This window comes from Candoia aspera, chromosome 10 (assembly GCF_035149785.1).
Source record: "Candoia aspera isolate rCanAsp1 chromosome 10, rCanAsp1.hap2, whole genome shotgun sequence".
Lineage (NCBI taxonomy): Eukaryota > Metazoa > Chordata > Lepidosauria > Squamata > Boidae > Candoia > Candoia aspera.
The window spans coordinates 23,107,809-23,120,613 of NC_086162.1; the positions used below are offsets into that span (position 1 = coordinate 23,107,809).

General features: G+C 44.2%; 1 protein-coding gene across 2 annotated transcripts in view; it reads left to right on the forward strand.

Moving 5' to 3' along the window:
- CLPTM1 (CLPTM1 regulator of GABA type A receptor forward trafficking) overlaps window positions 1-12,805 on the forward strand; it is a 29,584-nt gene continuing 16,779 nt past the window's right edge. The window contains exons 1-2 of one of the 2 annotated variants that reach the window (XM_063312612.1): window positions 1-106; window positions 7,879-7,997. In XM_063312612.1, the coding sequence (XP_063168682.1) occupies window positions 47-106; window positions 7,879-7,997 (179 nt within the window). In that variant the 5' untranslated portion in view covers window positions 1-46. The remainder of the gene's footprint in view (window positions 107-7,878; window positions 7,998-12,805) is intronic. The other variant, XM_063312613.1, reaches the window with a different exon arrangement.

The window sequence follows — 12,805 nt, forward strand, 5'->3', positions numbered from 1 at the left end:
GGGAGGGAATTCTCGCGAGAATTCCACCAGGCAACGGCGCAGCAAGATGGCGGCGCCGGAGACGGAGGTGGTATCGGCTGCGGGGCCGGGGACCGGCCTTGACCAGGTAGCAGCCGCGGGGCTCTTCTGCTGATTTTTTCCCCTAAGGGCGGCCCCCCCTTGTCGGCCTCCCTTCCCCGTGGTGCGATTGTCCCGGGCCTCACCTTCCTCTTGCCCCGGGCTACTTTCCCTTCTGCCCCCGCCCCTCCCTTCTCTGGGATCACCTGACAGCCGCCTCTGGCCTCCATTAGTTCCTCTGCCCCGTCCCCCCCCCACGGCCCCTCATCTCCCCTCATTCAGTATCACCGCTCTTACAGTCGGGATTCCTTCCCCAGACCCGTCGTCTCTGACCTCGCGCCTCTCCAGAAGGACTGGGACTACAACTCCCAGAATCCCCGGCCCGTGCGGCCATTCCCGTGCCGGTAGGGGCTTCTGGGAAGGGTAGTCCCAACGTCTCTAGAAGGCGGGCTCAGGTCAGGAAAGAGTTCCTTAACGCTTTTCAGGGTCAGGCGTCTTGGTGGGGAGAAAAACAGCCCCCCCATTTTGGCCTGGGGGGACGCTCAGCGAGGAAAAGCGTGTAAAACAGGCTTTATCGGGACAGGGGTCCTAACTACCCGGGGGTGAGCTAGGTCAGCTGGGTCCAAATGATTTCATATGCCTCTGCTCTCCCTTTCAAGGAACTCAGGGTGCTGTATATGTATCAATTTGTTAAATTTAGTTACCAATCTTTTTCTGCACCTGACTCTAGGCAATTCACAGAGAGAAACACACTGAACAATAAAACAATACAGCAATAAAAAACGAGCAAAACATGGCAGAAACCGGGCAACAGTCAAGCCAACCCACACTGCCCAGAAGGGGGCTTCTGGCCTCTCCCTTGTTGTTTATTCATTCAGCCGCTTCCGACTCTTCGTGACTTCATGGACCAGCCCACGCCAGAGCTTCCTGTTAGTCGTCAACACCCCCAGCTCCCCCAGGGACGAGTCCGTCACCTCTAGAATATCATCCATCCACCTTGCCCTTGGTCAGCCCCTCTTCCTTTTGCCCTCCACTCTCCCTAGCATCAGCATCTTTTCCAGGGTGTCTTGTCTTCTCATTATGCAGCCAAAGTATTTCAGTTTTGCCTTTAATATCATTCCCTCAAGTGAGCAGTCTGGCTTGATTTCCTGGAGGATGGACTGGTTTGATCTTCGTGCAGTCCAAGGCACTCTCAGAATTTTCCTCCAACACCACAGTTCAAAAGCATCGATCTTCCTTCTCTCAGCCTTCCTTATGGTCCAGCTCTCGCAGCCATATGTTACTACGGGGAACACCATTGCTTTAACTATGCGGACCTTTGTTGTCAGTGTGATGTCTCTGCTCTTAACTATTTTATCTAGATTTGTCATTGCTCTTCTCCCAAGGATTAAGCATCTTCTGATTTCCTGACTGCAGTCAGCATCTGCAGTAATCTTTGCACCTAGAAATACGAAGTCTTTCACTGCTTCTACATTTTCTCCCTTATTTGCCAGTTATCAATCAAGCTGGTTGCCATAATCTTGGTTTTTTTGAGGTTTAGCTGCAAGCCAGCTTTTGCACTTCCTTCTTTCCCCTTCATCATAAGGCTCCTCAGCTCATCTTCACTTTCAGCCATCAAAGTGGTATCATCTGCATATCTGAGATTGTTAATGTTTCTTCCAGCGATTGTAACTCCAGCCTTGGATTCCTCAAGCCCAGCATGTCGCATGATGTGTTCTGCATACAAGTTGAATAGGTAGGGTGAGAGTATACAGCCCTGCCGTATTCCTTTCCCAATCTTAAACCAGTCTGTTGTTCCATGGTCTGTTCTTACTGTTGCTACTTGGTCGTTATACAGATTCTTCAGGAGGCATACAAGATGACTTGGTATCTTCATATCACTAAGAACTTGCCACAATTTGTTATGGTCCACACAGTCAAAGGCTTTAGAATAGTCAATAAAACAGAAATAGATGTTTTTCTGAAACTCCCTGGCTTTTTCCATTATCCAGTGGATATTGGCAATTTGGTCCCTAGTTCCTCTGCCTTTTCTAAACCCAGCTTGTACATCTGGCAATTCTCGCTCCATGAATTGCTGAAGTCTACCTTGCAGGACCTTGAGCGTTACCTTACTGGCATGTGAAATGAGTGCCACTGTTCGATAGTTTGAAGATTCTTTAGTGTTTCCCTTTTTTGGTATGGGGATATAAGTTGATTTTTTCCAGTCTGATGGCCATTCTTGTGTTTTCCAAATTTGCTGGCATATAGCATGCATTACCTTGACAGCATCATCTTGCAAGATTTTGAACAGTTCAGCTGGGATGCCGTCGTCTCCTGCTGCCTTGTTATTAGCAATGCTTCTTAAGGCCCATTCAACCTCACTCTTCAGGATGTCTGGCTCTAGCTCACTGACCACACCGTCAAAGCTATCCCCAGTATTGTTATCCTTCCTATACAGGTCTTCTGTATATTCTTGCTACCTTTTCTTGATCTCTTCTTCTTCTGTTAGGTCCTTGCCATCTTTGTTTTTGATCATACCCATTTTTGCCTGGAATTTACCTCCGATGTTTCTAATTTTCTGGAAGAGGTCTCTTGTCCTTCCTATTATATTGTCTTCTTCCACTTCCACGCATTGTTTGTTTAAAAATAATTCCTTATCTCTTCTGGCTAACCTCTGGAATTATGCATTTAATTGGGCATATCTCCCCCTATCGCTGTTGCCTTTTGCTTTCCTTCTTTCTTGGGCTACTTCAGACAGCCATTTTGCCTTCTTGGTTTTCTCTTTCTTTGGGATGTATTTTGTTGCTGCCTCCTGAACAATGTTGCGGACTTCTGTCCAGAGTTCTTCCAGGACCCTATCTACTAAGTCCAGTCCCTTAAATCGATTCTTCACCTCCACTGCATATTCCTTAGGAATATTAGTGAGCTCATATCTAGCTGATCTGTGGGTCTTCCCTAATCTCTTTAGTCTGATCCTAAATTGTGCAATAAGAAGTTCGTGATCTGAACTACAGTCAGCTCCAGGTCTTGTTTTTACCGACTGTATAGATGTCCACCACCTTTGGCTGCAAAGGATGTAGTCAATCTGATTTCGGTGTTGTCCATCTGGGGAAGTCCATGTATAAAGCCGTCTCTTAGGTTGTTGGAAGAGAGTGTTTGTTATGCAGAGTGAATTGTCTTGGCAAAATTCTATCAGCCTATGTCCTGCTTCGTTTTGTTCTCCCAGGCCATGCTTACCTGTAATTCCAGGTGTCATTTGACTGCCCACCTTAGCATTCCAGTCTCCCATGATGAAAATAACATCTCTTTTAGACATGTTGTCCAGTAGGTGCTGCAGATCCTCATAGAAGTGCTCTACTTCAGCTTCTTCAGCATCTGTGGTTGGGGCGTATATTTGGATCACTGTGATGTTAGATGGCTTGCCCTGAATTCGAATTGAGATCATTCTATCGTTTTTTGGATTGTATCCAAGCACTGCTTTAGCCACTTTACTATTAATTATGAAGGCTACTCCATTTCTTCTGTAGTCCTCTTGTCCACAGTCGTAGATCTGGTGGTCATTTGATGTGAAGTGGCCCATTCCAGTCCATTTCAGTTCACTGATGCCCAAAATGTCTATCTTTAATCTTGACATCTCACCAATAACCACATCCAATTTGCCCTGGCTCATAGATCTTACATTCCAGGTTCCAACGGTGTGTTGATCCTTAGAACATCGGATTCGCCATTCACCACCAGCACCGTCGGCCGCTAGCCGTCCTTTCGGCTTTGAGCTAGCTGCGTCGTCACGTCTGGGGCTAGTTGAGCTCATCCTCTGTTCCTCCCCAGCAGCATTTTGACCATCTTCCGACCTGGGGGTCTCATCTTCTGATGGTATACCGACATATCTCTGGTTGTACTGATCCATTTAGTTTTCACGGCAAGAATACTGGGGTGGGTTGCCATTACCTTCCCCAGGGATTGCACTTAGTCTGACCTCTCTGTCATGACCTTCCTGTCTTGGGTGGCCCTTCACGGTTGAGCTCATGGCATCATTGAGGTGTTCCAGCACCACGGCAAGGTGACGATCCTTTGCTGGAGGGCCTCTCCCTACCGCGGTTTTATTCTCACAATGGCCATGGATGATAGGATGCATCAAGAATTGTTGGGCCAAGGCTATTTATGGAGCTTAATGGCCAAGTGGGGATTTGGATGACCAGGATATATCATGAATCAAGTGACTGTTTTGCCTCTTATTTTATCAGCTGTAAAGTAAAGGACTGCCTTCCTGATACTCTCCGCTCTGGATAGTCAGCTGCTGCTTCTCATCTATTTTTAGTGAATTGCTTCTGCTTTTTTTCATCTTGAAGACAGAAGTGTGTTCTTTCATTCTTCTACTTGCTTACTTGCCCCACTGCTTTCATGGCTGCAATCCTCTGTTTCTCTCTCCCACCTTTTAGATTTCTCCCAGTTTAGTCCTTGAAGCGTCTACCCCTGCTCTGTCATGGTACCACCATGGCCGCTTACTCTTAGCCAGTATTATTTGCTACCTCTCTCCCTCTTCCACCAGGACAAAAAGATTACTGGTACTTGTATTGTTCAATGTCTCCTTCTCTAGAACTTCTGTTTTGCTTGTCTTCCTTTTTTCTTTCTTTCTTTCGGGGAATTGACCCTTGGCCTCCCTGCTGTTTTTCCCCCATGGGCAAATGCTCATTCTGCCTTCCTCCTTTTCCAGCATATTTTACTTTATAGTTTCCTCCATTGGGAAATAACACAAAACCTGAATTGTTTTTTCATCTGCCATTCGGTTCCTTGTAAAGCTTCCTGCCCTGTGAACTATCACCTGGAACCGGTTTATATGACAAAAATAATCTCTTCCCCGCTTTCACATGGTTTCTGTGGCAAGCATCCTGCCCCCAAATGAGGCTTATTCTGAAATGTTTAAAAAAGTAATCCTTCCTGAGGTCATTGCTAGAAATAAAAGGCCCTGGCTTCTCCTTGTAAATGCTCGTCGTTGTCAACATCAGCTGTTCTTGAACTGTGTACCAGGGCACACTAGTATGTGGTGAGAAACAAATAGGGTAGTAAAAAGCTGCTATTAAACAAAAGCCCCCATTCATAGAGGATGTTGTCTGCCTTGAGTGGCTTGATTCAATGCTCTGTCCTTATTTCCACTCACCCTTCACTGGAGAGGATAATTCTGTCTCAACAGTGGGTGTTACTGAATTGTTTTGCTGGGCCTGGTGCCGTGGAGAAGCCTCCCCACTGAATCTCTGGATGAGTTGTTTCTTAAGGCTCACCCCTCTCTTTAAAATGAAGTATTTCAGAAAAACATCACTCAAATTCAGGCAGTCTCCTCTAAAGGTGGAAAATTACCACCCTGTTGTCTAGAAAAGCCCTGATTTGGCAGGGTGAGGGTGTATCCAGGAGAACTGCTCTGGTTACCAGTATTTAGTCAACAGTGCTCAGAACCCTGCTGGTGCTGGCTGCTTCAGACAGGATAAATGCAGGGGATTACCCTTCCACACCTGTATTCTGCACCTTTTGCTGGGAAACTGTTCTTTAACTCTGATTGCCAGTCATCCATATCTTTAAGAGTGGAATGTTTCAATGTGCCTCGGGATTCCCCTGGGTCATTTATCACCTGGATGCTTTCATGCCACTTCTCCTTTATTCTTCCCCTCCCTTTCTCTATTTTCATTTAATATTCTCATGTTGAAATCTGGTGCTGCCTCTTCTGTTTTCTGATTAATAACATGTTGAAATAAATCCTACCCTTTATTTAAAATCAAGCATTTCTAACAAACATTCAGTCCAGATCCAGAGGCTTAATTTCCTCTCTGTAATTGACCCTGAATGATGAAATGCAAGATTTGAGAAGAGGCTGAATCTATATGTGATGAATTGTGACCTTCAACATACTTCATGGATAAATTCAAATATTATTGTTTTTCAGTTTACTTTATTGGCTTAGGGTACCCGTGGGAGCGACTAGGAACATAAGCTGCATTTCTCATCTGTAAAATGGAATTCATATTGGGAGGTTTCCTGTAGCTACAAATAATATAATTTAGATAAACGTGCAAATGGTATTGTTCAACATTTGTAGAACCATGAAAAATGAATGGTATATCTGATTCCAAAATGATAATACAATTAAGGCTTGGATCCACAGCATACATACTAATGGTACGATTGCACTGACAGGCATGCCATTGAAACCTACTGATTTCCAGGCCAATCTGATACTTTTTGAGGGAAAGTATTCTGGTCTAGTAAATTAGCTAGTCCTTCTACATTAGAAAAATTTAAGACCCCAATTACTTAGTTAATGTTACTTGCCACTTAGCCAATGTCTATAAGCAACTTGCTTCTATGTGTGAATGATTACAATGAGATATGGTCATCCTTTATTGAAACTGTTACATAAAACTTCAAAAGTTTATATTTAAAATATCAATGAGAAGTCCTTATGTGGGTAATGTTGTTGCATAACTTCCTGATAAGCTTAGTAACTAATTAAAGACTACAAGTCAAAGGTGGGACGAATTGAACAACTTTCACTGTTTGAGATTAGTATACAGTAGTAGATTCAGGGCTGTTTAATGTTTGCAGATAAGACCGGAGCCAAGTTTTAAAGTTATATTTAGGAGGATGAACATATAGACAAAAGATCTCACTGATCTGGGTGGGTGGGAGTAGAATGCCAAGAGATTCATCTGGAAAGTACTGTGAGGTTCACAAAGGAATAACATCCCAATTTCACACCAACATATAGGGGATGAAATGGTCTGATTATCCTAGTAGAGAACTTCTAGTCATGCATTACATTTTGTGCCTCTGCTTTGGAATTAGATTATAATGAAAACCATGCAATGCATTTGAATAACTTAATAGAAGCTTCATTAGTATGTGCTTGAACTGAAAAGCAAACTTGCCAACCTGTGAGCCTAAATCTATTAGAACAATAACAAGATGCAATGTTAAATGTTGGCTTAGCATTTCATTTATTGAATTCTGTATCCGTTCATATGTGCCCCTGGCCCAAAAGGGTAATGTGGCAATTGGTTGCCCTTTTCTGTTCTTTTTGAAAATGGCTACGAGACCATTAGAGTTCTTTATGGGAAAAAAAAGGCTGCCATTTCTGTGGCTTTTTTTATTTAGAAAGAAAATATAGCTCGGAAGGGGAGGTTTACTATGAAAACCCTGATACTGTGGAAAAAGTAGAGAGTAGTGTTTCCCTCCCTCTCCCATAAAATCAGAACTCAGTTCAAGATAGGTTGGTAGCAATTCTGGAAAAGTAAAAGTGCTGCTTCATACAGCCCATATCTTATGTAACCCACTACCATAAGAAAGTGGATTTAAACGGTGATTAGAAAATGCATGGAATATAGACACTGGTAGACTTCTCATCCCAGGTGACTGTATCAACTTTTAGACTGTCAGAATAAACAAAACAGATGCACCTTCATAATTAACTTCTGGGCAACCCTGGATTCATCTGTCTGAAAATAGTTGCTGGAAACAGAACATTGAACTAGATGAGCTGGTGATCCAGCCAGTCCACTGGGATGGGCAACTACAACCCCATTGTTGACTTGGATTGTTGAAAATGGGGGGGAGCGCATGAAAATTGTGGTATAAACCCTGTATACCCCATGATTCCTAACCTCTGGCTATGCTTGCTGTAGACTGTAGGAATTAAAGCCCAGCATCTGAGGGACAAGGTGGAGAAGACCTCCCTGAGTTTGGGACCAGCACACATGGCCCAGAAGCTCCACAGCTAGGAAATCTGAGCCTCTGATTTATTGTGATGAATGGCTTTTTGTGATACCGTGTTCTTTTTCTCCCCTGCTTCCGAAGCAAGTGACGAGCAATGGAACTGCAGGGGGTGGTGAAGGGGTTGTTGAAACTCAGCAACAGAACCAGCCCCAACAACAAGCTCCAAATGCCTGGCAGATCATCAAAGGGGTCTTATTCAGGTAAAATTTCAGTTCTTCTAGATCTACCTTCTTGTCTTCATGGTATGTATTATGCACGATAGAAGGGTGAGTTTGTCCTGCCAGCATTGGTCTTAAATGGCCTAGTCTAGATGAATGTGTTGTAGGTCATGTTTCTGTGCTGTATGAAAACAGCATTAGATCTAGGAAAATAACAACTGTGTTTCTGAAGGCTTGAATATACGAAAGTATATTGAAAAATAATTACAGTAGTTCTCGCAACGATCATATCTCCCTATTGTTGGTGAAGGAGGAACTAGAGGCTTGTCCAGGGTGACCAAAAAGGCTTCTTGTAGAGGCAGAATGTGAGCAAGGGGCTTCCCTTTGGCTGCTAGCTTAGTCTTTAGCTACTGTGCTCAATGGCCAAGTGGAGGTCTGCTTTTTAGTTAGCATCTCAGTAACTGCTTGTGAAGCCTGAGCATCGTGGCCATTGCCCCCCAACCCCAGGCCTGGTCTTTAATCTTTGATACTTAAAATGATGCTGTTGTAGATGCAGAGAGTTCTGGGGCCTGAAATACAATCCTGCGAGAAATACTTTTGTGACAAAGTCTCTTTAGTAAAGCATTAAATTGCCTGGCAACTTAAGAATGCATACCTTTCAGTGTCAGTTCTCTACCTCTTGCCACTTCTCAGAGTCTTGGCAATGTTTTCCAGGGCAGAGAGGTCATGAGACTTTGAATTCTTACACTAGAGCAGCCCCCCCCCCCCCAGCCCCAATCCAAGTGTTCTCCAAATGCATGGACTTCAGATCTCAGAATTCTTAGCCTGTGACCATGCTGGCTGGAGGACTCTGGGAGTTGGAGTCTGCATGGTCACAGGCTAAGAATTCTAAGATCTGAAGTCCACATAATATGGAAAGCGATATATTGCAGAAGGCTTATCTTCTTGAGCGACCAAAAGCCCCAGGAGTCTTTGGATGTTCAGCCCCGGGCGGGGTGGCCGGGCGTGACGATATTCGTTGACAGATTCAGGGGCGTGAGAAAGGAACTCTAGAAGGCTGCAGCTCTTTCATGCTGCAGCACACAGTTCTCTAATGAAATGGGACCTTGCTATGCTCTGGCGATGAAAAAGTTTTTATATTTCACATTGCATTGGCTTTGACGTCCGTGTCAAATTTTGGACACACGTGATATGCTGTAGATCGGAACGGAATAATTCGGAAGTTCCACAGAAGTACTTCAGTATCATACCACGCTCTCCTTTTCTCGCCTCCCTTCTTTCTGGGATCCAAAGACATTTCCGTTCTTTTCTGGTATAATCATAAGCGTGCCAGGTGGGTTATGGTAGATTGGCATATTGTTTTCACGGCATTAACTTTTGAAGACGCTCAGGCCGAGAAAGTGGCTTAAAGCCATCAGTGGCTAAACTTTGGGGTCTTCCTCCTCAAGCCGTTCTTTGCAAAAAGCTCCTCCTTTTCTGCGATTCCCTGAGAGTGATGGTGACGCGTCCTGAAGGCCACCCCTTTAGCCTTTTATTACTATGTGGGCATCCTGGAGTCCACATCATGCTGCTGATGGGCCTTGCTTTGCTGTTGAAGGAGAGGGTGAACTAGAGCAGTGTCTCTCAACCTCAGCGACTTTAAGATGTGTGGACTTCAACTCCCAGAATTCCCCAGCCAGCCATGCTGGCCGAAGAATTCTGGGAGTTGAAGTCCACACATCTTAAAGTGGCCACGTTTGAGACACACTGAACGAGAGCAGCCCCGAGGGTGAACCAGCTTCTTTCTCCAAGTTTGGGAGCAACTTGCAGACCACGCAAAGATCGGGTGCAGCTAGAAGCGGGCCTTTATGGAGCGAGGATCGCTGCCGTGGCTTTTTCTTGTTGTGGCAGCCCGCTTTGCCGTCTCTCTTAAGCAGACTGTGTCGCCGTTTGCTTGCCCTGATTAACTTTATATTTGCCCAATACCTCTTTTTTTTTTTTAAAATTAAAGCGTTTTAATGTTTTTCGCCATGCCTAGGTGGCTTCCTCCCTTTTCTGTCCCCCTCAAGTGAGAAGGCCATGTGGTGTGGGTATTCCTTATTGGAACAGAACGTGAAAGGCCTACGATGCCTGCAGAAAAGGGGGGATGGAAGCGTGTAATTTTAAGGTGTAACGGTAGGGTGCAGTTTTAAGCGTGTTTCCTTGGAGGTGAGGCTGACTCCGAGAAAAGGCTTTCGAAGGTGGACAAGCTATACACGTTGGTCTACTTCATTGAATCCTTGGTGGGATTTTCTACTTTAGCTCATGGATTTGGGGTTAGCCAACATCAATAATTCTCCTCTAATAATTCAGCCTGTCACGTGTGCCTTTCAGACGCACACAGCTTATGAGGAGAAGGGTTGAGCTTCTTCAGGCTTGTATATTTTGCCCTGGCTGCTGCTACCCCAATCAAGCCTGTGGTTTTCCCGTTTTGTATGGAATGTACAGAACTTCAAATATGAGAGAGAAGTTACAGTTTGTTTGTTTATTATTTATTTGATTAATGTTTATCCCACCTTTGTTATTTTTATCAATAACTCAAGGCAGCGAACATACCCGATACTCCCTCCTCCTCCCATTTTCCCCACAACAACAACCCTGTGAGGTGGGTTGGGCCAAGAGAGGGACTGGCCCAAGGTCACCCAGCCGGCTTTCATGCCTAAGGCGGGACTAGAACTCTCATACCACGCCCGATTGGCTCTTGGGCTGAGAGAGAGGGACTGGCCCAAGGTCGCCCAGCCGGCTTTCATGCCCAAGGCAGGACTAGAACTCACGGTCTCCTGGTTTCTAGCCTGTTGCCTTAACCACTAGACCATGTCTGCTGCTGAATTGGTTATTATGGGCAGCAAACATATTGGGCAAGTGATGGTTCCTGGCAGGATGAGATCTATCTGAATTGAGTAGGATGTAGCTGCTCCTCCCGTGAACAGAATTGCATAACGCCGTTCTAAAGACAGGTATCAGCTGGTTACATTCCTTACATAAAAGTCACTGTCCAGCCAGCACAAATAATATAAGTAGGAGCCAATCCATTCTAGTACAATGGAATCTTTGAAAATCAAGGTGACCCAGTGGGAAAGAACAACAATTTTGTTTCCAAAGCCTTTATTAAAGTTATTGCTTAAGATACTAGATTGCATCCTAGAGCTAAACCAGCAATCCATTTTGGCACCCGCGGAGTGCCAGCCATGCATAAACTTTAGAATGATTAAACTGCTAAATATTTCAATGTATAAATGCAAATCAGATTGGAGCAAAGCCAACATCCAAGTGTTCTTCCCTTAATATGGACAAATGCTGCATTACAATTTCTTCCCAAATCATGAGTTTGCAAAGAATTCTATAACTTGGCAAGGTTCCTTTCTCATTGCTGAAATGGATCGAGAGGATCACTTTAAAGTTAAAATAATACTTCATCTTGCATTAAATTGAAAAATTTCCAAAATGTTGTGGCCCACTTTAAGTAGGGAGGATGAGAGGAAATCATTAAATAGAAAAAATATATACACACACGTGTTCCTTTATTTTAGATTAATCAGTTGTTTAAAAGCTCCCCTGATACATTGGCAACCAAAGAAAGCATGTTTCTAAACCAATCCACATGGATTCCTGGTTCTCCTACCCATACACGTCTCATTTGCAACTTAAAAAGGAATTTGAACATCCTTAAAAAATCCTGCCAAATGACCCAGTTCTCACTTATCAAGGAAAAACAAGGCTTTGCAGATCTTAAAGTTAATTACCTAACGCTTATTTGCTTATCTGCGACTGTATTAAAATTCTGGGTGTTCTTATTAGATTTTCCTGCTGCCTTTTCAGGAAGAGTTCACGAGGTTAAAGCGGCGTGCATAAAAATAAATACAAATATCGTTAATGTCTTGCAAGAGCTTCCGAGAGGTATTTCGGGGAGAGAAGCTTTAGAATGTACATTGCTTTTTAAATGTGGATTTCAAATATGAAATACTCGCCACAGTTCAGATGAAGTAATCAGGATACCTTTATTGTTCATCAGATTGACAAAGCCGGCAACACACAGGCCCTCCTTGGGTTTCAGGTTTCACTGATGACTCATAAAGCAGCAGAAACTGATATACGACCCTGTGGTTTTGTCTTTCCAGTTTGTTGATTATCTTCAGCCCTAATTTTAAACACACTAGCTCGTTAACGCAAGGAACAGCAGTGCGGATATTTGCAAGACGGGGCATGCGGGCAAGTGGTTGGAAAGAGTTTAGTTCAGTACGTTCGTCGACCCAGGTCCTAAGATCCTGCATTCTGCTTTCCTTACCGCGCGAAAGTTTCTCTGCAGCAGGACCACCCCGCATTCGCTGAGGGAAGTGGCCATTACCGTTAGTAATGGTAATTTATTGGGTTGCTTGCAGCTTCAGATGCTGAACCAGCCATTTCCAAAGCTGATCTGATGGCAGCTTGAAGGAACAGCAGCTTAGCCTTCTAGTCCTAAAGGCTTTGGAATAGAGTGTGCTCTGGCGCCTGGGTTTGCACTGAACCCCGGGCCAGAATTTTTTAACCACTTTTTTTTTTTGGCAGCTGTTACGGTTCAGACATGACACTAAGTCATCGCTGAGCAGGTTCACACCTCGCACCGAGATAAAAGAAACCAGCCACCTTACGTCTTACCACGATTTGCAAATTGGCCACAGGGGTGCATTTCATGCATTGCTGCTTCATGGGTTCTGTTTTAATCTGCTTGATGAGAAAGGCTTTCTGCAAGTTGCAGACTAGTAATAAAAAAGGAATGAACTCCAAGGCAAGACATGAACTGTAAATGATGTTAAAATTACTGTTTTGCACAGTACATTAATATTCTTCATAAA